The 26,495-nt window shown below is 43.9% G+C and overlaps 1 protein-coding gene across 1 annotated transcript in view; it reads left to right on the forward strand.

The window, feature by feature from the left end:
- LOC146859339 (keratin, type II cytoskeletal 8-like) overlaps positions 1–26,495 on the forward strand; it is a 69,706-nt gene that overhangs the window by 24,526 nt on the left and 18,685 nt on the right. The window contains exons 2-6 of the mRNA XM_085650015.1: positions 3,558–3,766; positions 6,443–6,503; positions 14,296–14,391; positions 15,342–15,506; positions 18,481–18,606. Coding sequence (XP_085506141.1) covers positions 3,558–3,766; positions 6,443–6,503; positions 14,296–14,391; positions 15,342–15,506; positions 18,481–18,606 — 657 coding nt within the window. The remainder of the gene's footprint in view (positions 1–3,557; positions 3,767–6,442; positions 6,504–14,295; positions 14,392–15,341; positions 15,507–18,480; positions 18,607–26,495) is intronic.

Genomic DNA, 26,495 nt, shown 5'->3' on the forward strand with positions numbered 1-26,495 from the left:
TGTCTGACACGGTTCACAAGAGGTATTTCGTTAACAGAGACCTAAAAGTTGTCTGAAAGAAAGACCTGACAATGCCCTGTTGAAGAATCTATTTAAGATAGAGGGTTATTGCATTAGAACGGCTCATAATTGTGAGTTTCTATATGCACCTGCCGGGATTCAGCTGTGGGTACAAATTTAGAGGCCGCTAAAAAAAAGACATTATGTCCAGCACTGGCACAGACGGACAATTCTGGTGTGTCACACTTTGTGGGATGTTGGTATACAGAGCAGAGATGGAGCAAGGAATGCAGGTTTTCACACTTTAGGCAAAATGTATTACCGGTTTTGAGGCAAAAAACGTAATTTGATCTGAAAGTGGAGGACATTTTTCACACTTTTCTGTGTTATTACTCGAGTAAATTATTTATAAATGTTAATATTACTTAGAATACTTATTACAGTTATTTCGTTAACTTTACAGAAAAGTTAACTATGTGATCTAAAACTGCCTCCCAGAGGCAATCTGGATACATGGTACGACAATTGAACTGTTTAACCATGACCTATTGTTGGGTAATTGTGTAAAGTTGTCATCCCACCCTTTATAATGTGTCCACATTTTTCCCAAGCGGAGTTAGTTTTAAGGCATGGATTTTTCATGGCTTTGATTTCACTGCTTAATTCACTTGGAAAATACCAATATAATTTATTGTGCTAAGAATCATTATGATGAAGTATTTAATTGTTTACTTTAGATGTAGGGTGTAATGGAAATAGTGCTGTTAATAAGATGTCTTCACTGCAATTGCATTAAGCAGCTGGTGGCTGGTTAAATTAAAGTTAATTAGAGAACAAACTTGTGGAAAGCCAGCATGTGCGAAGGAGCCGAGACACTCAGGGGATTCGGGTGTAAATTGGGCTCCAGACATCTTATGCTCATCAGAACCAGTATCTCGTGGGGTTGGAGGGATTGGAGCTGGGTCAGGCGTCTGGGGAAGGCTTCCCTCGCCCTTTCAGGGCCTCTTTATCTCTTACAGTTCCTCTTTCATCCTTTACTTTTGCTTGTTGAGCATTACATGAAACTTTACCACTCCTGGACATGTTTTTTTTCAAATTCAGCCCCAGCTACGCCCTCGGTGCCCTCACCACAGACAGGTGCACCAATCGCCACTTATAAATGACTGAGTCACATCATTTTGTTTTTTTCGCTATGCTTTGTGGGACCTGTAGTTTTGTATTGCCGTGTGCCACTATTAGTTTACAAACCTCATCATACAGTCTCTTGATGGCCAGGAATGGCTGCTTGTGTCACACATGGCCTGGGGTACTTGCTTGGTAATGCCCTGCCACAAGGCAGCTGCCATAATGACGAAACTGCGCTCTGCATATTGAATGAGTTTACTTAAAATACGTAATTATAGTTACACCACTAGTACGGATCACATATTATGTCAGCTGTAAAGCAAGCCTACATTAGCACGTGCCAACTTCTGTTCATTTTTATTTTGCACCTAACTCAAAACAGGTTTAAAAAATCCTTGAAGCTTACATGTTGGAATTTCACGTGGGCATTAAAATGCTTCCCTTGGTACACACCCATGGCAGATGAGACTCTTTCCTGTGCCAGTGTACCATGGGGGTACCAGAAGCATTTTCTGAATGAAGTACAAAATGATCCGGTATGCGTTTGAGAGTGACTGCCGTCATGGGTGCAAATTGTGCCAGTCTCTTGCTGGAATGGGACTGATGTGTGCACCCTGGACACTCAGAACCCAAGCGCATCCGTCCTTTTGGCACCATACCTGGGGCTGTATTACACGTAGGACGCACTTTCCCTGTTTGAGCCATGGCACACCTTTAAACAGGCATCCCGGATGCAAACAGGGACAGTGCACCCTGTTATGATGAATGTGCTGCCCTCAGGGTATTTTTCCTGTAATGCTCCAAGTGGAAATCCACCAGGCTCCTTCCATCCTGCACTTCAGAAAACAGCTCCAGACCCTTCTTTTCTAGAAATACCACATCACAGTGTAACACTGTTCACCCTTCGCCAACACATTTCACTCATTTTCCCTTCCCTCGTCCACCCAGGAGCCCCTGCCTTCCTTCTCCACTTCCCCATTGCATCCCCTTTCTACCTCTTCCCTCCTGTGCTTCAAACGTCCACAGCTACTTGTATAGTACCAGCATCACAATCCCCTGAATCAGTTTGGCCTACGTTAACCCCTTCGCCGCGGCAGGAATTCCGCCGCGGCGCTGGGGGGGGGGTTTGGGGGCAGCGCGGTGGCGCTGTGCTCGTGACGGAACCGCTCCGTCACGAGCCACGGTTGAGCTGTGCTCATGACGGAGTGGTACCGTCACATCTCCGCCCACTGCGCTAATCGCCCGCACAGGCGGGGAATTAGCGCCGCGTGGGCGGAGCGACCGCCAACGGCCGTAGCATGACGGAACCACTCCGTCATGAGCACAGCGCAACCGTGGCTCATGACGGAGTGGTTCCGTCATGAGCGGGGAAGGGGTTAAGAAGGGATGTTGATGTGAGTGTTGCTAAGGGCATGGGCATGGAAGGGGAGTAAACGCAGCTGCCTGGGTGTCAATGGCATCCAGTGGTCACCTTTTCCACCCTGCATATGTTTGTTCGGCACCGACTTGCGCGGCTGGATCGGATGCTTCACTCATACGTTTCCTTGACAAATACTATAATCAAATCGGGAACCTTATTCAAAGTCTATATATTTTTTTGACTTGGACTACGGACACTACGGCTCATCACGGCTGTCCTACCCCTTACACAGACTATTCACTCGGTTGCCTTGACCTACATGTATTGTCCTTGATAACTGATACAGCGAAGACATTAGATGCCCCAAGCTGCGTCAGACTCAACTACTCACCTTCAATTCGAGTTTTGAATACTATTAGTCCCCAGATAATTGTCCTGAAGAGACCCCTTACCCAGAGTGGGTTGAAACGTCGTCGACACCAACAAAGGGAGAGCAAAAAAGATTTGTTACATCCTTACATGCCCCTCATTGTTTTTTAAGACCTCTTAAACACTATGTTCACCTTGTAGGCTATGATCACCTCACTGGGCTCTATTTTATCTTGTTTCACTTCTTTTCACTATCTTTCTTATGTGCCTGAAAAATATAATATGTTTGTGATACAATTGTGATTTATGCAATAAATTGTTTTGACTTCGGCTGAAGTAAATACGCTCTCCAGGCTAACTAAGTAAGTGTTTTCTTTGGCAAAGTGAAATAATCTTTTGTAAAAATAATATTTTTTTGTTTTTTGATTAAATCAGCTGGGAGTATATTTTTACTCCATATTGTAAATGGATTATTTTGAATAAGTTCCTTGTGAACATTTTTCTTACTTAACAGTAATACCCAGTTCACAGGGACATATGGGTGGCTCTTGTTTGTTATAAATATATGTTCGACACTATATGGCAGTTTCTCTGATAGGTGGCTACTCATCCCATCAAATTCGTTTCATATATGATTGGAGCCAGTATATTGTTATTGATTTATTGATGAGGATAGATTTTGATTTTTTTTTCTATTTTTTAGGTGCGTGATCTGGAGCGTCAGAATAAAATACTGGAAGCTCAGTTGAGCCTGTTGAAGGACAGGGACTCCTACAAGGGGAACATCGACCAGATCATGTACGTGTCCAGCAATAACCTGAAGCAACAGATCGACACGCTGCTGCACGAGAAGGAGAAGCTGGAGACGGAGCTCGCCAACATGGAGGCCCTCCTCAAAGACCTGAAAAACAGGTGTGTGGACCAGCATCTTCTGCCCTCATGCTCCTCCCATCTCTGAATGCACGCTGCATCCCACCGCCAATCATGCAAACAACCGCCACAAACTCGCAATGCAACATGTCGCTTCCGTAAATTTAACCCATCATAACATTAACGGCGCCATCACTACAGCCAGAGATACTGTCCCATAAAAGAATTAAGCTTCAAGACTAGAAACAAGAGTTCTGCAGAACTTCAAGATTTGGCTACAGTGGCTTCTGTGAAATGCTAAGGAAATCTAAGCAAATCTCACAAAACCTCCTGAGTCTTTCCCTGTTTCATTTTTGAAGAGTTATTGTGGGGGATGGTGTCCCGAATCGATCTTTTTTCAACAGACTGAATGAAATACCCAGACAAAACGTTTCCTTCGTTTTACTGAATATAATCTTACAAACTGATTTCTCTGGTAGAAATGGAAGACATTTAGTCCAGGCATAATTACAAAAGAACAATTTCCTAAGTCTAGAAATAACAAAATAGTGCATTTTTTCTTCCAATTAAACTGGTTGAACTATATCTCAAACTCCTACTACACTCTAAGCCACAGACACAGAAATGTTACAATAATACTAGGGGTGGGCGGAACTCACGGAGTTTCACTCGGCAGAATTCCGCGGAGTTACATCAAACCTCTGCGAGTTTCTGCAGAGTTCTGCGAGCGGGCGGAATCAGCAAGCAGATTTTTACCAAGTAGAGCTTGTTCTGCACTGCAACATCTAGCACGAACCGCACCATGCGGCGCACCAGAGAGCGATGCTTCTTTGCTGCTGCTCAAGTACATTTTCTACTCAAGCAGCAGAATTATCACCGCAAACTGTTGCGACCGCCCGCGCTGATACAATCTCTCCAGGTGCCGTCATCAACTCCCGAAAATGGCGCTAAGGGACACCAATTCTCACTCGCTTTCACCAATATACCATAGGCGAGCCGCGCGCGAGACATAACTTCACCAGGCGGCAGTTCGTGGAGCTTTGCAGTAACTCTGCATTACAATGATATCGCGGAGTGGGTAAAACTACGCAAACTCCAATGGGAAGCAGAGCCTATCATCCTCCCGTCAATAATACACTAACCCATCACAAACAGTGCTTATCATTATCATGATATAAAGTGATATTATACTAGGAAGACACAACAGAACGAATGAGGTATAAACAGGAAGTAAAGAAGAGTCAGGGCTTATGCTTAAAGCAAACATTGATTAGATCCAGCGATTCACAAGGTCTCATCGTCTGTGTGAAGTGGTTGCCACAAGGTCTAGACCTGCTGGCTATTGGAAGGCGGAAACCGCTTTATGCATCAAAAATCCTAAAGTACACACAGGGATCAGTGTTCACCTCAGGCAGGAGCCTTTAGTCCTCCACAAAAAATGATATTCTGAATGTGTGTAGTTTTGCCTGAACCACATACATTTGAAGACAGTTTACATATTTCCTCTTTTTACTTTTAGTAATATGTGATGTGTGACATTTTATATTTATAGTTTGCCTGAAAAGGCCCCTGGAAGGTTACATCTGCCAGAAGCTGCTCTCTCAGTGAGGAAGTACATTGTGCGTTTTGGAAGGTGGGAGTAGAGACTGTGGGAACCAGATTTGGGCTCAAAACCCTCTCACTGACCCCGGGACACCGCTGCCTTGATCAACTCCTGCTCAGCAAACTCTCGCAGGGAAGCAAAACATGAAAAGAGGAAGCTGACCCTGTCTGCAGGATGGAGGCAGACGCTCAGCTCATAACAGGAAATAGTGTCACAGAAAGCTCGACTTCCTGTTCCAAGACCTACAATTCAAACTATGTGAGAAAGGACAGGGTGGTCTGTGGTAGCTTAGATCTGTTGATTGCTGCTGTGGATCTTGGTCACTGGAAGCCTTGCTACTTGTGAAAGATCTTGTGCCAGAGAAAGCTGGCAGATGAAAGAGCAATTAATTGGTATTAGAACATTGGGATGTTGAGCACTCCATTGAAAACAATTGAGTGCTCCGGGCGTCTAATGGCTGGTAGAAGCCCAGAGCATCAACATTCCAATGTTTAAAAAAAGCCTTGAAGAGCCCAAGGGGATTTCAACCCCCTCGTGCTTCGTAAGACAAATTAGAACATTCTGCCTTCTAGGGGTGGAATGTTCTAATAACCTTACAACCCTCCGTAGCGGGCTCTACCGGCCATTAAAGGCCCACTCTATTGTTAAAGGCATGAGCTGAAGCGTGCCATTAATCTCTGGTAGAGCCCCTTACAGCAGGCTCTAAGGCTATAGTGGGTTACTGAGAAAACCTAGGAGGCACATACTAGGCTGCGTTGAACTAGCAGCAACTGATAGACAAACAGCCAGACGTGAGCTCTGCCGTCCAATAAAGGGATGTTTGGAAGGCACAGGTCCCGGAGCTTCCATGTTGGGTACAGATCAGCAGTCTAAGGGGTCAGTCCATTCAGGCCATTTCACATCCCCCGTCCCCCCCAACTATGCCCACCCTGCTGCAGCGCTCTGCTCTGTGCCCTGAGGACTTGATGTCCTCTTGCGCTCTCCTATTCTGTAGCCTCAAGTGATGTGCCACGAACAATGGCAATGAGCAGGTAGACTTCAGTGGAAGATTGTATTTCAGGTCCTTTGCATCCATATGACAAAGAGATTCAAGCACCCTCCTCTGTCCCCAACAGGTACGAAGATGAAATCAACCGGCGCAACCAGCTGGAGAATGACTTCGTCCTTACAAAAAAGGTAGGACAAGTTAATAACTCTATTCTCTCTCGTCACGACAGCTTGTGTCTCTGTGCCAATATTCTTCTATTTCCAGAGAGCTGTGGAGAGCAGGTTCAAGTCAGGCCTCCTGCAGCACTTGTCTCTAGAGCTAGGAATCTGTAATGTTACAGGTGAGACCAGACTCTTGTTCTTCTCAACATGGCATCCGACACCAGCCTCTGCACAGTGTGATGAGGAGCCTGGCTTGGAAGATGTCCTGTAGTGCAAAGGACACAATGGTATGGGTTTAATGATAGCACAGGCCTTATAGATGTGAATAACATGAACATCTCTTGATACTATGTGTAGACACTGACATTCCTTCTTTAAATCATGAACGCAAACCTTCCTGCATGCAAGAAACATATGCTTTTCTAGATACCAAGAGAACATTAGCCTTTCTAGGAATCCTCACCATTTTGGCAGACATACCTGGCTCTCACCTGGCTGCACAGGAGACACAAGGGGAGGGATGTGCTCTAGTGCCTAAGATGTTGATATTTGAGCCTGGGGACTTGAGCTCTTATCCAAAATCTGGCATCTGTGATTTTGTGTAAATCATGTTATCTCTCTGTCCTTAAAAAAAATGTAAAATGTAGTAGCAAATACGTGAAATGTAATTGTGTAATTTCAAGATGTGGCACTACACTGCATATATATAGGAATTATTAGAACATTGAATGTTGAGCTCTCCATTGAATACAGTGGAGTGCTCTGGGCTTCTAATGTCCGGCAAAAGCCTGCAGTACAACATTCTAATGTTTTTCATTTACAGCTGTTGCTGTGAACAAGGCCTCTCGGGGCCCAGGGGAATTTAAAGCCCCTCGGGCTCCGAGAAGCATTTGTTTTTTTCCCAATTAAAACATTCTGCCCTCAACGGCAGAATGTCCTAATAGCCTTAGAGCCATCCTAGCGGGCTCTACCGGCCATTAAAGGCCCGCTCCCTTGTTAAAGGTCCTTGCCTTCAGCTCGGGCCTTTAACAAAGCTGGAGCAAACTTTAATTGCCGGAAGAGCCCGCTAGGTCAGGCTCTAAGGCTAAAGTATTGTCCCCTATGGTTAACATTAGGTTTGCTAAATATACATAAAGATAGATACAGTTTCTATATGAGAACCACAAGCCTTTGAAAATGGAGGGAATGTTTGCTGCACAAAACCAGTCCCGCCAATCTGTAAATGCTATCAGTGCCAGGCATATCTTGGCAATGCCCTGCTTTAAACACAGGTGGAAATTAAACTAGCATTTAATTCCTTTTATAACAGTTGTCTCTGTTCATCAACCTTCCACATATCGAACGGGTATTAACGGCAGTGATGTCACAACCTGTGACGTCATCAGAGGAACAGATAATTTGACATAACATCCTAGGAAGGCACGAGGAGGAAACTCAAGACAAGTCTCTTCCCGTATTGGAATCAGTGTCAAAGAATGTGTGTGTTACTTCTGTTACCCCTTACATTAGTGAATCGACGCCACAAGTAATTAGTTCTGCCTGCACCTGTTCTTCAGATGAAAATGTCTGACCTGGGGATCGTGCTTTACGGCCAAAGGGATGAACTTCTGGAACAGTTTACCAGACAACCAAGACAGGGAAATAGATTATGCACAACCTTATCCATATAGCTTATCCATAACCTCACAAATAGATACTCTGTTCTAGAAAGTGCCAGACCGTTAACACCAAATGCTGTCACGGGAAAAAGAACTCTGAGAACAGGCAAAAAATTCAAAAAGTGAGTGAGTGAATACGTTTATTGTATTAGAAGTAATGAAACAAGTTACCACAATAAATAATGCGGGCCTCATTTATGTAAAGTGACGCATCGCAGTGTGAAAACAGCGATGCGTCACTTTTCATTGCGCCCTCCTTGCGACATGATGGATGCGTCATATTTACTGTATGACGCATAATGTCGCAAGGAATGACAGATACGTCAGTTTTACTGACATATCTGTCGGCGCAAAAATGACTCATTGCTGGAGTTGTGTTGGAAGTGAGGTGCAATTCCAGCAATGCAGGGGGGAGGGCTATGGATATGCGTCACCCTTACGCCTGCCATGAGGCAGGCGTAAGGTTTTGACGCAGTTATGTCCTAGAAGTGGCGCAGTGAAATCTCAGATTTCACTGCGTCACTTCTACGAGGCCTACTTGCGTGGGAATGCCCCTCCTGCATACATTATACCTGACGCAGGTATAATGTAGCGCGGGGTTTTCAAAGTGACGCATCTGGTTAGATCCGTCACTTTGTAAATAGGGAGTAACAAGGGGCATGTTTGCCATGTTTTACACCGCTGATGCGTCACAGAAAGTGACGCAACAGCAGCGCAAACCTGACGCAAGACTTCGTAAATAAGGCCCTCCATTTCAACAACATGCAAACAAAGGAGATACAATACCAGTACAGTAAAATAACGCTACTAGACAACATGAAAGATAAAAATTCCAAGGTTTAGCATCGACACTTATTTTTGCAGACATTCTGGCGTGAAAGACAAGAAGTCGAGTCAAAAATGTTGTTACCCTGTGTATCGCTTGACAATTTTGTGTCCCAAAACAGAACATTTTTGCTTCCTTAATTGATCAATTCTTTTTAGCGATAAACAGAGGCTTCAAATACTTTTCTTTAGATCAAGAAACGTAGAGCATATTTATACATTATGGTGCTCAATGGTTTCGACCATGAAGTTACAGAGTTGGCAGACTTTTGTAGCTAGCTAGACAATCAGTGTTCCACATGCCCTCAAATTAAGCAAGAGGTGAACACGGAAATATTTGAGTTTGTAAAAGGATGCCAATGCCAAAGAAAGATACCCCTGAGTTGCAGAAAAGTAAGAATCCATGGTATAATCTGAACGTTTGTATGATTTTACTGGGACCAAATTGGCGACACTGCTATTAGTTTTCAAAGTTTTTTGTTCCAAGTTCTTTCGATGCTGCTGAGGACTTTTTTGCTAGGATCTGTAAAGGCGGTAGATTATTTCTTCTTATGGATTTTAGCTGAGACCAAACTCAAAGTAGGATTGGGATTCTCTGTGTATCTTAGATTGTTGGTAATAAACAGTTTTTATTGACCCCTATGTTGATGCTGAGCAATCACAGATGTAATTTAACCTGGCCATGTGGTGCTGATTTATCTTCGAGGGTAAGGTAAGTTCACGTAGCCTCTGGGTTTGAACAAGGCAAACTTAACAAGAATGTTATATCATTATTTTTGAGGGTGTTCACTCTGGTGTCATTAAAAGTGACAGTGCTGTATTATAAGGTTTCAAATCAATTTCACGTCGGTTATTTTAAGTGTTTGCAAGATTGCTTGTCCACCATAGCTGTTGGAAAGTCTTTTCGCTGACGTGGTGATCATGAGTCTTTCTTCCATGTCTTTTCGATATGTGCGGACCAAGTAGTATTATCGACAGCGGTGACCCCCAAGTACTTGCAGGAGTTTACTTCTTCAATACACGTCGCTAAACCATTTCAGGCCTTTTATGAGCTTTTCAAAACTCATTATTTTTGCTTCATCAAGAATTACCGTTGGTTCATTTATATGGTTAAATTCTTCCAATTTAGTTAGGAGATTGTCTAGGCCGAAGGGTGTTAATGAGAGTAGTATGATGCCATTGGCATAGGCTAAATATGAAATAGGCTGATTTCCCAGTTTTGGGGCAAGACCACTAGAGTGGTCCAGATATGATGTTAAGTTAGATATATATAAGGAAAAAAGAAGCCTTTCTTTAAGCAATTATTCGGAGCCATTCTGGTGGAAAGAGAGTTGCCGTGCTCTCCTCAAGACTTATCACTTCCTTCAGAAATCAGACGACTTTTGTTTATCACTGAATTTGAAATTAGGCCACAGCGTTTATGGCTCTTGGTGGGTTATTTGCTAAGATGTTGTGTGGACACTGCAAAGATGCACATAGCATTGAGTTGATTTTACGTAGCTCATATGTTCCACGGAAAAACCCTATGGACATAGAGCAAATTTGCCCAACACCACCTGAGCACACACTCAGCCCTTAGTAAATGTGGACTTAGGTTAGAGATGCAAGCCATATCTTATCATTAGGCCTGTTTCATTTTAATGAATTAACCCCTTCCATGCGGGGCGGATTCCCCCGCTGTGCTGACCGTTACCTGCGCGGGCGTGGTCATGACGGAACGGTTCCGTCATGAGCACAGCTCAACCGACGCTCATGACGGAACCGTTCCGTCATGAGCGTCGAAGGGGTTAATATTGGCTCGTTACATCCAATTTTCCCACGTTCCATAGATATCTGCGTCTTCTAAAGTAAAAAGGCAGATCTAAAACAATTCTTTCTAATCCATGCAAGCGCAATGATTACTTCTCCTTACTGCCAGGATCTGCTTGATAGATAAATGTACCATGTTCAGAGTAAGGCCTATTCCCACCTGCAGAAGCATTTTTAGGCCATCTCCGTGGAACATATGAGCTACGTAAAATTAAAATCTGCAAAAGGAAATAATGACCACTCCTTCCTGAGTAGAGTTTAGGTGCTTTGTATTCTGAAAAGTACTACAATGATTAAGAATCCTGCAGTACTATGGTCGGGCATCTACTCCGTTTCAGCTTGGTAGGGGTACTCGGCAGGGCTGCCCCCTGTCGCCTCTGTTGTTCGCCCTCGCCCTTGAACCGTTGGCTGCGTGGATACGTTGGCACCCGGATATACGGGGCCTTCGGTGGTCGCCTGATCACGAGGACCGTATTTCGCTTTATGCCGATGATATCCTACTGTATCTTGCCTCACCCAAGAAGTCACTTATAGTGGTCTGCGACGTACTCGCATCGTTCGGTAGGAACTCGGGACTTGTGATTAATTGGGGCAAATCGTACTTGTACGTTCTTAGTGGCGAAGTCCCACCGATCCCTAGAACATGTTCGATACAGGTTGCCCAGCAGGGTTTTGTGTATTTGGGGATTTTTATATCCTTGGATCCTGCTGTGCGCTATGAGAGGAATCTGCTCCCCCCCTTGGCACGCTTGAGGCGAGATGTGGAAGGTTGGCGGAGGCTGCCGCTCTCCCTCGTTGGGCGTGCGGCCCTGTTTAAAATGATGTCTCTTCCCCACTTCCTCTACGCTCTCCAGAACACCCTGGACTGGGTACCGGCCAAATACTTTCGGGAGGTCGAAGGCCTCCAAAGGACGTTGCTTTGGGATGGGCGGCCGCGAATAGCTATTTCAAAGTTGGCGCTCCCGTGGTACGATGGGGGCATTGCGCTCCCAGACATCCGACGGTACTATTGGGCCACGCAGCTGAGCGCGATCAACCATGGGTTTTATGGCCCTGCCCTTAGCCCCGGGTATGCCATGGATAGGTGGCTGCTGCGTGGCGGCAACTACTTCAGGGCGTTGTATTCGCGGTCCTTAGACTCGTCCCTCACGGGGCCCACAGGTGTGGCGGTGCGCGTATGGAAGATGGCGACTGACTCGTTGGGCTGGAAGGATAGGCTAACCCTCGCTACCCCATTGTTTGAATCGGAAAGATTGGGAAGACTCTGGCATACGAAGGGCTTTGATAAGTGGGATCTGATAGGGATATCCAAGGTGGGGGATGTACTGCATAAGGGGAGAGTGAAGTCTTTCGAGGAGTTGCAGACCGAGTTTGAGCTAGGGCCCTCAGAGTACTTCAGGTATATCCAGCTGCGTCACGCCCTCCGATCAGTCCTTGTTGAGGGTGAGAAGGTGCCGGAGTCCTCTCCCCTTGAGGACCGAGTTCTTGATGGTCATATGCCAGAGAGCACGATCTCGCTCATATATAAGAAGTTGATAAACGTCCGGGCAGACTTGCTATTGGGGCTGAGAGAACAGTGGACCAGGGATGGCCTCGAGTTGGATAATGAGGACTGGCAGTCAGCGGTTTCTTCGCCTAAGGAGGTTGCGATCCCGTCGCGTCTGAGGCTGGTGCAGCTTAAAATACTGCACCGGGTGTATGTGACGGGGCCAAGGCTGGTCCACATGGGATTCTCGGAGGACGGCCTGTGCAGAAGGGGATGTGGTATGGTGGGTACTTTCTTGCACATCATCTGGGAATGTGGTGTCATTGTGGAGTTCTGGAGGAGAGTCCATGCAGTTATGGGGGAGGTGACGGGCACTGAGGTGCAGCCGGAGGCGCGGTGTTGCCTCCTGAACGTTTGGGGGCCCACTGACCTAGATGAGGCGCAGACCCAATGGGTGACTCTGGGTAACATGGTAGCAAAAAGGGATATCGCGCGGCTATGGGGCTCCTCGGGACCCCCTACACTGACCGCGTGGAAGGAAAACATGGATTGGAGCATGTTTAGGGAGAAGACGGTCTACTGCTCTAGAGGTCGTCCCCGGAAGTGGCATGCCATCTGGGGGCGGTGGAACCAATACAGGGGGGGAATATGTCTTGCCCCGGACCTGGAACCTCCCGAGGAACAGCTTTCCCCCTGACCTACTTTCCAGCACAGCTTGGTTTTAGGAACTGTTCTGGGCCTCTGCTGTTCCCCTTCTTCCTCCGTACACAGTCTTGTACTTAGTAGACGAGTGGGGTCCGGTCTCCCCTGGGGGCCCCGCCATGGGCTCACAATGTCCTTGCCTTGCTGGGGTTTGTTGTTAGTTTTTTCTGTGTTTATTTAAAATTGAACCTTTTGCATTATTCTTTGAACTGCATTGGGGACACATCACTGTATCTAATTTGCAATGCTGCCGAACCTTCGGGCTGTCGACTGAATAGCTGTGTCCTGAATTTTGAAATAAAGGTTTTCAAAAAAAAAAAGAAAAAAAAAGAATCCTGCAGTACTGCAGATGCACACAATTGCATGACAGACACAGAATCGTAGTCATTCTTTCACACTGCGGAAATCCTGCCCAGACCTTGGACTAGGCTGGTGGATTGGGTTCTCAGATTAATACTAAGATTAAGGTTAACAAGAGGATTAGGTCTATAGTTAAGGTTGCAACCAGAGTTAGGAATATTTTGGGTTTGTGTTAAGCACTTTCATTTTATAATTTTTTTCCCTGAGATTCTTTGATTCCAAGTGTAATGTTTTGGCTTATTATGTAAAAGGCCAAAATGCTCCACATCTATCTGGCCAGCAAATTATTAAAAGATGTGCTATTCAAAGGGAGTGGTCCCACTGCCTTTTACAGGTAGTCCTTTCATGATAATGCAAGCAAAAATAATTAAGGTGTCTCGGCTTGGGTCAGCGAGGTTATGGAAGGACTCCTGAAGAGCCCGCGATGTTCCTTATCAATGGCGGTGAAGATGCCCCTTTGAGGATAAGCAATTTCAGCTCTTTTATAAAGTGGACGAGACAAGTCATGAGTTTGATTTGTGGTGGGATAGTATTCCAGAGCCTAAATCCTCGGTGCATAGGTTTGTCTTCTGCTCCTTTCCCCTTTGCAGCCCGTAATTTCTATTTTGGCGATGTTGAAGGCCCGTTTATTGCGTTGGCCTCTTCAGATGAAATTTGATTGAGCAAGGTAAGATGGTGTGTTGGGTGTCACTGTATTATAGAAGTCACATCACCTCTTGATGGTCAAGCAGGCATGTTGTAGATGCCTGTGTAGTTCTATCATGTGAGTGATACTTACTTCTTTAGAACTTTGAGTCAGACGGTGGTGGCCACAAAGCTCTACAGTGAAGTAATGTGGGAGCCAGGAGTATTGCCTAGCATCGTGGTGACAAGATAGAGGACTGAAAGGAACTGGGCATGTAGTATTGTGTTTTAAAGTCCACCAAAGAAAGGAAAACAGAAATGTACCGCCTTTCTATAATCACGTTTTGTTGTTCAGGATCTTGACGACACTTACCTGCACAAGGTGGACATGGAGTCGAAGCTCGACAGCACAAGTGACGAGATCGAATACCTGAAACAGCTCTTCCAAGAGGTCAGTAGCGAAAGTGATTGGTGTTTCACGTTGCTCATTTGTACAGCGTGGAAACTGTGAATCGGTGAATAACATGATTTCTGAGATTTATGTCAGTGGGAGGACACCAGTGGTTTGGCTCATGCCCTCTGTTTTGCAATCAGCATGTCAAAGGGGATAAGCCTCAAAGGTGTCCTATGGGGTTTCTCCGCTTGGATGTGCATCTAAAGAGGTTTCATTTAGGTGAAACAGAGGTTGAAAGACATGGTCTGTGACATGGGAAGAAATGATGATTTGTAATTTATTTAACTGAATTATGAGTGGATCATAAACATTGTCTCTCTGCACGTGCAGCATATGGTCAGAAGCAGCAGGATCTGCTCACCTTCATTCCAGATCCTGATTCACTAAGTGAAAAAGTGTCGTCAAATTGTAGTTTTCCATTTTCTAAAGTAAGGGGCTTTGAGAATTTGGTAAATCATAGGGATAGACATATACATACATCTGTGAAGATTTCTGACTTTAAGATTCAAAAACAGAGAAAATCCCTTTTAATCCCTCCCCCCTCTGTAATTTACTGAGAGACTGAGTCTGTCTTATCAATGAATGGTGTCTAACAATCATTCTGGGAGCTTAGAGTTCTATCTCATTTTAGAATGAATCTTCTTGATGTCAGAGACTGTAAAATATGTTTTAAGATTGTGTATTTATTTTGAAATGTGCATCTTTTTTTACTTAAATAAACTATTCCACAGGTAAGGGCATATTATAGCACAGCCAGCAGCTGATTTCTGGAAGATCTTCAAAGAATGTCAAAGTTACATGGCTGCTTTTGAGTTGAGTGATAATGAAAAATTGTCTAATGTCCGAAGATTATTCTTAGGAACATATGCATGTCCATTTTAAGATCGCTGATGGTCTACTCTCATCTGATCTCTTGCACTTTGCTCTGTTCTCTTCCTCTTCACTAGGAGATTCAAGAGCTCCAGTCTCAGATTCACAACACCGAGATCACGGTGGAGGTGGACAACAACCGCGAGCTGGAGATGAAGCACATCATGGCGGACGTGAAGATCCAGTACCAGGCCATGGCCGACCGGAGCCAGCAGGAGGCAGAGCATTGGTACAAAAGCAAGGTGTGTGTCACTGGCATGCGACAACTAAAAGTTTGCAAATTAAAAGTTATAATCCTGCAGAAAAAGAATTGGTCATTGTGCAACTGCAGCGCGCTGCAAAGTTTTGAAATTGTTTAACACCTGAACAAAGCCTGCAGCCATGAGTTAGCAAACAATTTGCTGCTTTCCAAAAGGTGCTGAGTCAAATAATGCTGACTCAGCATCTAACAGCTAGAGACTAAGGGGCATATCAGCAAGGCGAGGCGATAGAATTATCGCCGCTTTTGCGGCCGTTTCGGCCGAAAAGCGGCGATAATTGTATCGCCTAATTAGCAAGCTCACGCTAACGCGTGAAAACTTGCGTTAGCGTAGGCTTTTACTTTAAGCCTTCTCCGTAATCATCTTTTCCCAATTTCTCTCTCTCTTTTTTTTCTGTTGCTCACTGTGCTTTTGCTGTTTTGTCCTCTCGTTCTCTGACTTTGGGCCACATTCTCTGCTCCTTCATTATCTCACCCAATCACTCTTTTCCTCTGCGTCTCTTTCCTTAACTCATTTCTCTCCCTAACCTCCTAATCCTTTTTCACCTACTTCTACATTATTTCCTCATGCTCTTCCTTCACTTCATCTTTTCGCCTTTTGAATCTAATTTGCAGTGAGTTACAGTCACTCGATTTTCAATGTTTTCACATACTCATCAAATCTCTTAAATACTCCACGAACACCTACAATAGGTCTAATAGCCGTCTTAAGCAAACACGATCTAAAGCCAACGCGTCCGACACATAAGAACGCATCACTGTTCCTTGAAACCCCACTCACCGAAAAGGAGAACCATGATCTCTGTTCTGGTCAATGTTAGAATTTGGTGACTCTCCCACCCCCCAAAATCAGTCCCACCCATTCTTTCTTGCACTGAAAGCTCCAAACCCTGGATTTCAGGATATATCCAAACACCTCTTATGCCCTGTAGCTCGGGTAACAGCAGCCAACCTCACTCATTCAATAGTGGCCCAGCTCATGTCCTTCCGCCTCTAAGACCCACCCTCTGAACTTAACATTTCTTGTACTGTCATTCCAGTATTTGTAACCAACCTAGGGCCAGTTTGCGATCACGTAGCCTGCGATTCGCAAAACCACTGGGTTTGCAACAGCAAAATGGCTCTTTGCTTTGTACTATATTTTGCAATTCGGTAAGAGTTAACTGAATCACAAAATATGTTAAAAACCCTTGGGGTGTGTTTGGGGCATCCCTTCCAAATAGTGATAGTTTTTGTTATGCATCAATGCTTTGAGGCTGAAATCCGGTCTGACACCAATTGGCAAATGGGAAGGGTTTCTTTAGGGACCCCACCCACTTTGTGAATGTTAAAAGAACAGTTTGTTGGGAATAGGCAGCGGTACAAAAGGGCCACTGCCAACTCTCAAACCCCAAAAAATGTTTAAAATTGCCGCCCAATCATTTAAAGGGAAAACGAGTTGCATTTTTAAAAAAAGGTTAACTGTATTTAAAATGCGATCACAAACAAGGTGGTCTGCTGACCCCAGCAGGCCACCAGCCCTGTGATGGCATCCAATCATAGTGAGTTGCAATTTGTGACCTCATGAATATTGATGTGGTAGGTCAGATTACGAACCACTACAATTCTGGATTTTGTAAACAAACCTAGCAGTACATAGGAAAGTTTGCAAAATTCCAATCTAGTTGCAAAAAAATCGATGCATAATTTGGAACCACGTTTTGAGAATGTAAATTGTGTTTATCAGGTCCCATGTTCCTAAGATTTGCAATGTTTGCCGTTCATTTTCTGACTCATCCAGTCAGACCTGCCTTAGAAGAAATATTTCCCTTGATCTTCTACTTTCACACTGTGCAGTACAGCACTTTAACACAGAGCTTTGCCTAGAGTAGAATCTGTGGACTTGCAGGTGTAGTCTACAGAGCACAAACTGTTTAGCTTCAACAACTCTTAGGAAAGACTCAGCATAAGGTGTAATTTAGAGATGGGGATTAACAGGAAATCCTCAGATTTCAGGAGGAAGTGCTGAATCCTCTGGTGTTCTACCATAGTACCCTTGTGGTGGAGAAAATTCAGATTCAACACTTCCTCCAGAAATCTGGAGACTTCGCGTTACCACCACATCTAAACCAAGCCCATTGAGTCACAGTCCAGAGAGACATCCTGTAAATGTAACTTTGTGGACCAAAGACACCCATCTGTCAAAGATCTTCAAGAGTTCGGAGATTCAAAGACATTTGCCAATGTGATGTCTTTGACCTTCTTTCAGATTTTGAACATTAACGTTGTTTGGAAGCGCAGAGCTGCCAACCAGCCCATGTCATGAGGATCAGTGACTTTCGGACAGTCGTAGGGGATCCTTGGGGTTCACCCCATTTAGGGGTGGAGAAGCTGCAGACTGACAGCTGATGGAGCCCGCTCCTGCTAAGCATTGAGTAATCGTTGGCAGAGGCCCATCTGTCAGTAGATGGAATTTCGTCAGGAATGATATACCAATGTGCCCGAAAACTTTAGCTAGGGTTGACAGTCAGTGGCAGGGTGGGCAAAGACACGCCTCCAACGCCCTGGCAGCTTAAGCGAACCGCCCACCGGAATCTAAACAACCCCATGAGTTTTGAGCTAATTCCACTCTGGATTGTGGAACTTGTAATTCCAGCTTTCCAAATATAAGTGCAAGTCTACACGCTGTTGTCTGGAAAACAAGCACTATGTACATAGCAAACAAAATATTTACCAAAAATGCACCCACTCTCACGAACTCCCAATATTATATAACACCACGTGTAAAAAAGGGACTCTTGAGGGCATTTTTATTGTCTATCTCTTTCTCAAGTATACCATCTTCCCCTACATACAGAGGCCAATTTAGGAAAGTTTGTACCAAAGGCCTCCAGTGGGTCTCTTCCAGATAGACACATTCGGTTCAGTACTATATACGGACACAGTTACAAAATATTCTTGCCTTCTATGTTTTCCAGCTTGATGACTTGGCCAACCAGACCAAAAGGCACAACGATGACCTTAAAAATGTCAAGAATGAGATTTCAGACCTCACCCGTCAGATGCAGAGGGTGAACGGAGACATTGAAGTCTTGAAAAATCAGGTAAGGACAAGAGGTGGTAACAGGAAGTAAAAGAGAGCGGAGGTCTTTTGCTGGTTGGACACAGTGGAGGGCATCTATCTACTGGGGTTCAGTAGGTAGTTAAGGGGTACAGGTGTGTGGATGATGCCACATCCAAGGAGACACATTGTGAGATGACAGGAGCTGATGGGTAGACACTCATTTAGGATGGCAGAAGGGTGGAAGGGCAGAGGCACGCTCAGTATACGAGATAAAATGAGGGCAGAAATGCAATGGCGATGGTGATAGGTGAGGAGATACATGTGGGCTAGTGGAGGAGAAGGGGGGTAGAAATATATTGGCGATAGAGAAACAGACGAAGGGTAGTGATGCATGTATTTAATTTGCTTTTTAATGTGCCAGCATATTGGGTTATTACCGATTTATATTAACAGTACATTGGGTATGAAAGAGCGGAGGTGGGCACAGAGAAGAAGGCAAGTGATTGCTACAGCAACGTGTCATTTCTTTAGCACATCTCTAGTACTGACGTGGCCTTGTGGCGCTGTTGCTCTGTCTGATTAGTTAGAGCTGACGCAAGCATGCCTTAGCCCTGTCTGACTGGGTACAGCTGAAGCGAGCATGTCTTAGCCCTGTCTGATTGGGTGCAGCTGAAGCTAGCATGTCTAAGCCCTGTCTGATTGGGTACAGCTGAAGCGAGCATGCTTTAGCCTTGTCTGTTTAGTTGCAACTCAAGCGAGCCTGCCTTACTTCTGTCTGATTGGGTGCAGCTGTAGCCAGCATGCTTTAGCTCTGTCTGATTAGGTGCAGCTGAAGTGAGCATGACGTAGCCATGCCTGATTAGTTGCAGCTGAAGCACGCATGCCTCAGACCTGCTTGATTGGGTGCAGCTGAAGCTAGCATGCCTTAGCCTAGCTTGATTCTGTGCAGCTGAAGAAAACATGCCTTACCTCATTGAAGCCAGTGGCAGCTACCACAACAGGAAGCTGGGGGCGGTGGATGGGGAGCGGTGGAGGGGGAAGAGAAAATTAAAAAAAATTAAAACGTACCTTTCTCGCAGCCTCCGACGGCCACCTCGGAGCTCTCCCAGCAGTCTCTGCGAAGGCAGAGGCTGCTCAGGCAATCCTGTCGCTGCTCTCCTGCTGGGACAGCAGCACCAGGATTGGTCTGAGCGGCCTGCTCTGCCGCTCAGACACTGCCTCGGAACCTGCAGCTTTTCTCCAACCCAGCTGTGAATACAGCTGGGTTGGAGAAATAGAAGTGCGCATGTATGTTTGGCCAACCTAGGACGGCCGGCCAAACATACATGCGCACTTCTAAGTGCCCACCACCTGCCTGTCATGGCCGGGCCCGCCCTGCACTGATGTAAGAACCAATTACAGAATTTATTTTTAATAATGTTTCATTATCATTTTATTTTTCTGTTACTGACTCTGACGAGTGGGGCGACACTGGTTGGGTGTAGGTTGTATGGGCAAGGTGAAGGAAACAGTAGGTGGCCGGGTTATTGTAGTGGGGGCCACCTTACACATTGGGCCCTGATCTTTCATTACACCGCTGAACACATCATACTTCTGCCCTCATGCAAAGTCATAGACCTGCAGGTGCAGACATATGATTTTTTTTTAATAATGCCCAAAGTGTTTTAAATGTACCCCTTTCGGGCGCTAGACTACTAGATGCAGGGCTAACATGAAGAACGACTTTCACATCTGCCATAACAAACAAGTGATTCTTAATTAAGGGTCCCTGTTTTCCGTTTTCACTGGCTTTTGCAGATAAATACAGACAGAAAACAATGTGTATTCTATCTGCATTTATTTTTAAAAGTGGATAAATACAGAAAATTGTGCTGCTTTTAAGTGACTCTCTGTGCTGTCTTTCCTGAATTATTGCCCAATATCTGAATAAATGGACAGCATGGGTAATTAAAAAACAGGATGAAATTTCTTTAAATAATGGCGTGTGTCAATATACATTTGTGGTATAATGCTGGTGTTCACCAGTGGATGAATTGTTATGTAATATTTGGCATCTTAAATAGCTAAAACACGACAGGCATCAAAGTACGGGTGCGCGTCTATCAGTTAAATAAATATGGAAATGTACAGTGTTACAACTTCATATATACGCAAAACACAAAATAAATATGGATAAATACAGAGAAAATGGCCAGAAAATAAATATGGATAAATACAGACGGAAATGTTAAAAAAAAAAAAATACTATAAAACAGGGTGCCCTATTCTTAATTAGGTTAGATTGCCCCTGTCTTTGCTATCAGACAAGCAACTGAAAAACCAAGCATTGAAAATGCAATAGGTCTTGCCTTTGATTAAGTCAAAGCCATTTGCTTTGCTAATGGTATTGTATAGCAAAGCAAATGGTTTTAACTTAATGAAAGGCGAGACCTGCATTTGTAATATATATATATATTTTTTTTTTGCGAGTTGTGCCGACTGCATGCATGCTACCTGCCAAACCCAGCCGTATTCCTCAGAGAGTTGGTGAAGCGGCTGCCGTCATTCCTTCTCATGAGGACGAAAGTGGCTTGCTGGTGACCACAGTGCACCAACGGGAGTATGGTAGTAAGAAGGGGAAAATAATCTGTCAAATTATGTGCCCTGTTGTGAAAGATTTTTACCCCAGAGATATTATTTTTACAAGAATGCCATTACAGTGCAGCGCCAAGCACTGATGGAACGCACACAGGTACAGCGCCAAGCACTCATGGTAATCACACACTTTCGTGTTAATTGCAAAGTGAAGCAAAGTTTTATATTACCAGTTTTCAGTCAATCCTTATCTTGGATATTTTGCGATAATGAAACGCCGAGCTTAGCAGTTCCTTGGCCTGCATCTGTGTTACTCAAGATAAAACGTATAGAACGCAGGCTTTGAAAACAGTTTATCTCTCCATATGTACTCTCGAGAAAAGCCGCAATCTCTCCAACTTTTATCTCTTCAATACAGAACTAATGCTGTAGTCTGATTGTACCAAGCTTCAATGTGCTCATGCAGGTAAACGCCGTCATGCACAAAGGTGTGCTGGCTATATGTGTAGTGTGAATGTTTAACCTGCTGTATTGCACTGCAAGCATGGGGAATAAATGAGGGCTTATATCTAGGCAATAGAAGAAACCTACAAAGAGAACTTAATTTCCTATCAACAATCTGCACAGAAAGGGACGTCACTGGATTTCCGATCATCCATCGTACAGGAAGTGACATAACTGGTTTCTGTTTCCCGCCCACGGCACCCTGCACTCCTCCTCTTTCCCACAAACTACTTAATGGCAGCTGCAAAACAGATGATGAAAGGATGAGGCCAGCAGGCACAGCTGCGCCTATCTGCACCTGCACTGTGTCCAACACCAGGGACCCTGGTTCTGTCCCAAACCCCACTACCGTGCTTCACTTTTCTGTGCTTTCAGGCCTGGCTGCCGCTCATCGCACTGCTGCCACACTGCACAACACAACGTTGAACGAGATTTCACATGTGTCTCCTGCAAGATCTTATGATCAACCACTCCTACGCCAACAGCATCCAGCAGCCCACTTGCCGATAGCTCAAACTCGCGAAATGCAAGACCTATTGCATTGCAAATTCTTGTTTTTTCAACTGTGGGAATTACAGGAAATTAAAGAGAAGACTTTTTTAATTAAAAAGTTGTTAAGAAAAATACAATTTACTCTTCATCACCAAATTTGTTTGTAGAGTCCCAAGAGATCTGCCACAAAGTACAATAACACAATCATTTGCAATGCAATTGGTCTCCCATTAGTGAAAATGACAACATATTTTGTTTATGGGTTGGATGTATGTAGTGTGGAGTTTAATTATATGGATTGGATTGAACTTGTTAGTTGTGGAGTTGTGTGGGGTGGAATAGTGTGTGTGTGTGTATTTGTGTAGTGGAATTATGTGGATAGTAATTATGTGGTATTAAATTAGCTGGAATTATGTAGAATGGGATTGAGTATTATGGAGTGTAAATATGTGTATTGGTATGTTGTCTTGTGGCGTGGTATGTAGTGGAATTTAATTATGTGTTGAGCTGTTGAATTGTGTGACATGATGTTGAATTTTGAGGTGTGGATTGGATGCATTTGTTGTGTAAGTGTGTTGATTTGAATTATGTGGTTTGTTGTTGAATTATGTGGTGCAGAATGGAAATGTGTGGAGCTGAATTGCGTGGCGTGGCACTGTGTGGTATTTTGAAAGAAATTATGTTGATGGGAATCATGTGGCATGGTGTGGAGTGTATTTGTATGGATGGTTGCTATGTGGAATAGTGGTTTTATGTGGGAGGTATTTATCTGGTATTTAGTAGTGTAATTAGGTGGCAATGATTAATGTGCACGTATGTGCAAAGGCTATATTGAATGTACTTTATTATCCTTTATGAATAACTGTAAAAACAGCTGCAGGAGGACTGTCAATATTATATGTGTTTGCAGGGTCTGTTTTAGCCTTAGTAAGTTGTTAGATGCAAAGTTACCAGACAGAAACCGCCACAACATTTCCCAAAAATAAATAAACACAGATCCTGGAGATGCTGCCAGAAAAAGGACTTAAATGAAGTGTTTCAGGTGATGTTACAATTTGGATGCAGCACTTTAAACCATCCCTTGAGCATGACTCGGAAAAGAAATAACTTTTTAAACATAATTTAGGTGGCGAATGTAGATTTAATTATTAAAGCTTCAGCAGCATTTCAAATGTTTAAAAATGCAAACGCTTGATGAGGGGGGCGTGGCTTGCGCGCCGCTGCGAGATGGCGGATCGCGCTTGAGCTCCGTAAAGAGAGAGGGCCGACGGAGACATTGCGGACGCTGAATATTGCCCCGCTCTGCGCAGAAGATGTTATCTGGCATGGGAAGCTGCCGTGCACGCTACGAAGGAGGTTTCTGGTGGTGAAGAGTGGCCGGAGTCCATTTATCGGCATTTTTAAGTTGCGCCTCAGGCTCTTACGAGCGGCCGCCATTTTGTTTCTTCTGTGAGGGAGTTTTTTTATCGCTTCTACAAGACGACGCTACTGGTCTATCCTGTCAGGAATGGAGGCATTCAGGAGCTGGTGACGTTTTTTCACTTTTATTGAGCTTATTTTGTTTTTTTTTCTATCGCCTATTGCTGAGAGTCCCACTGCGTGAACCTTTTGAGGTTTTTTGTTTTTCCTTGTCATCAAACGCACTGCCACTTCTTTATGTGAGACTTTTTTGTTCTTGGCTTGATCCTGGGGGTTTTCGTAGTCGGTGCTTGACTACTGGCGCCTGTAGCACATGCTTCTTTTCGTGAGGTGTTTTTTCTGACTGGGATCGCCTGCGATATTTTCTGCCCGGCTCTGTCTGATGCAAGTGCATGATTCCTTCCTGCCCATTTTTTCTCTCACACATTGAGGGTTTTACAACCCCTGGCATTCCTTGTTCTCACTCTATCTGAGGAGGTGTATTTCGTTTCCACTGAGGTGGTCTGCCCTATGGCTGAAAATATGGCCCCTTCACCGAATGCCAAAGACGTTAAGGAATCTAAAGCATCTCTTAAGAGGTCCAAACAGGTATCCCCAACACCTGAGTCTGCTCCTAAAGACACTAATTCGACTCTTGAGTCCATTCTGACGCGCCTTAATGAGGTTTATGAGATTGCACAGTCTACTAAGACTAATACAGATTTATTGCAAGTGGAGGTGTTAGCCATCAGGAATGATTTCAAGGCCCTTTCCCTTCGTGTCTCAGGTACAGAAGCACGGATTAGTGGCGCAGAGGACACCATGCAAAAGCACTCTAGATCTCTCACGCAGATAGAGCGTTCTATGGCAGCATTGAGGAAAGACCTCACTGAACAAGAGGATCGTAATCGTAGATCCAACCTGCGTATTTTTGGTCTTCCTGAAGATGCTGAGAAAGAGGCATCTTCCATGATTGAGTTTCTTTATCAATGGATTCCATCTACACTACAAATTTCTTTCCACAAAGATTTTGAACTGGAACGGGCACACCGGGTCCCCTCCTTTCGCCCCAAGTCTGCTACGCAACCAAGAGCGATAATTTTTAAGCCGCTGCGTCACCAACATACAGAGCAGATTTTGGCGCATATGCGAAAGGTTAGAGCTGTCTCTTGGAATGGCCATCGTATCTCAATTTCGCAAGACTTTGCCAGAGACACGGTGTTGAGGAGGAAGGGCTTTCTTAATCTCCGGAAGCGTTTGTCTGAAATGAATATTCCCTTCTCCTTTGCTGGTCCCTCAAAATTCCGCATTACTTTCAAGGGTCGTGTCAGAATTTTTGACGAACCTGCGGATTTGGCCTCGTTTCTGGATAATCAAATGGAGCTACAGATGGATCTTCAAACGGGGGCTTCAAATGCTCCTGGTTCTTCTGGCACCTGAGGCGGCTATACATAATGCATTGTCTTTAGTCTTTGTCAGATCTATTAGGTCTAGCTGCTTTTAGATCTGCGCAGTGGTCTCTATGTCCATTGTTCTTGACGTATTTCTGTCGTCTCTTGGTGCTCCCTTAGTATCGTTATGGTGTTTTGATCTTTAGTGTTGTTAGTTTTAGTGTATAAACCTTTCAATTTTTTGTGGTAACTTCTCTTGTTGGCGTGACTTCACTTTTGTCCGCGTAGCGTCCTGTTATTCATTGCCTCCCCAGTGTGTCTTCCGACATATTAGGCTACGGTCCTTTTCCTTCCAAGGGTGTGTCTTCGGTATGTGCGTCGTTTTTTGTGGTGAAATCTGGTTCATCTGGTTCTGTCGTGGTCGTTTCTTTTGCTTCATGTTTGTTTTTTGTTATTTCGTACTTTATGGAGTAGGTCATTGTTTGTTCCTTTGCTTTCTCATCGTGTTGTTGCTTGGTCTGTCTGGGTGTTTTATTCATATATGTTTATTAAGTGTTTATTTATGCCTATACTTAGAGGCAATATAGGTCGTTCATATAGTTGCTAGTTATACCTACTTTATTGTCTTTTTCATTGAGTGATTTGTTTACATTGTGTTACTATTTGTTTTTTTCGAGTAAGTTAGTTTTTTATAGATGCTTTGTACTTGGCAGACATATGCCCATCTTATCTACATGTTCACTTTCTTAGGCATGCATATTTATCTTGCCAGTTTGTGTGTATATGACTTTATTTATTCATGGATAGTTATCTTTAAGTTTGTATATAGATTTTACATATTTATATATAGTATTAGGTCTCTTATCTAGCTGCCATAAGTGTTTCTCTGACTGTTATATGATAGGATGCTACCTACCGTTTTTTATTATGTTTCACTTATTTTTCCCATATTGTTTCATATAGATACCTATTTTATTGACTTTCTCATTGCGTGATTTGCTTACATTGTGTCATCTGTTTTTTTTTTCGAGTAGGTTAGTTTGTCTTAGAGATGCCTTGTTCTTGATAGATTTATGCCTCTCTTATCTACATGTTTACTTACTTAGCCAAGCATATTTATTCTACCAGTTTTGCGTGTATATGGCCTTATCTATCCATGCCAAGTCATCTATGAGTTTGTATATAGACTTTACATATTTATATATAGTATTAGGCCTCTTATTTAACTGCCATAGGGACTCACTGATTGATATATTGATAAGATGCTATATACCGTTTTTTATTATATTTCACGTATTTTTCCCACATTATATCATACAGTATGCTTTAGAGTGTATTTCTTCTTTTCTCTTCATTATGGTCCTTTTTCTTTTGTTGGAGTCCGCTTTGGTCTGGTTCTACCTATTACTAGTGTTTTTTCTTAGTTCTCTTTCCACCAGCTCTTAATGCCTGATCGTGCTTTCTTTTTCGTTCTTTCTGCTCCTACCGTTCTCTATGATTTATTTTAGTTGGTATATATACATTAATTTAGTCAAACGTGTTGCCTTTACAGTTTCTCATTTCGCTCTGT

This window comes from Triturus cristatus, chromosome 3_2, assembly GCF_964204655.1.
Source record: "Triturus cristatus chromosome 3_2, aTriCri1.1, whole genome shotgun sequence".
NCBI lineage: Eukaryota > Metazoa > Chordata > Amphibia > Caudata > Salamandridae > Triturus > Triturus cristatus.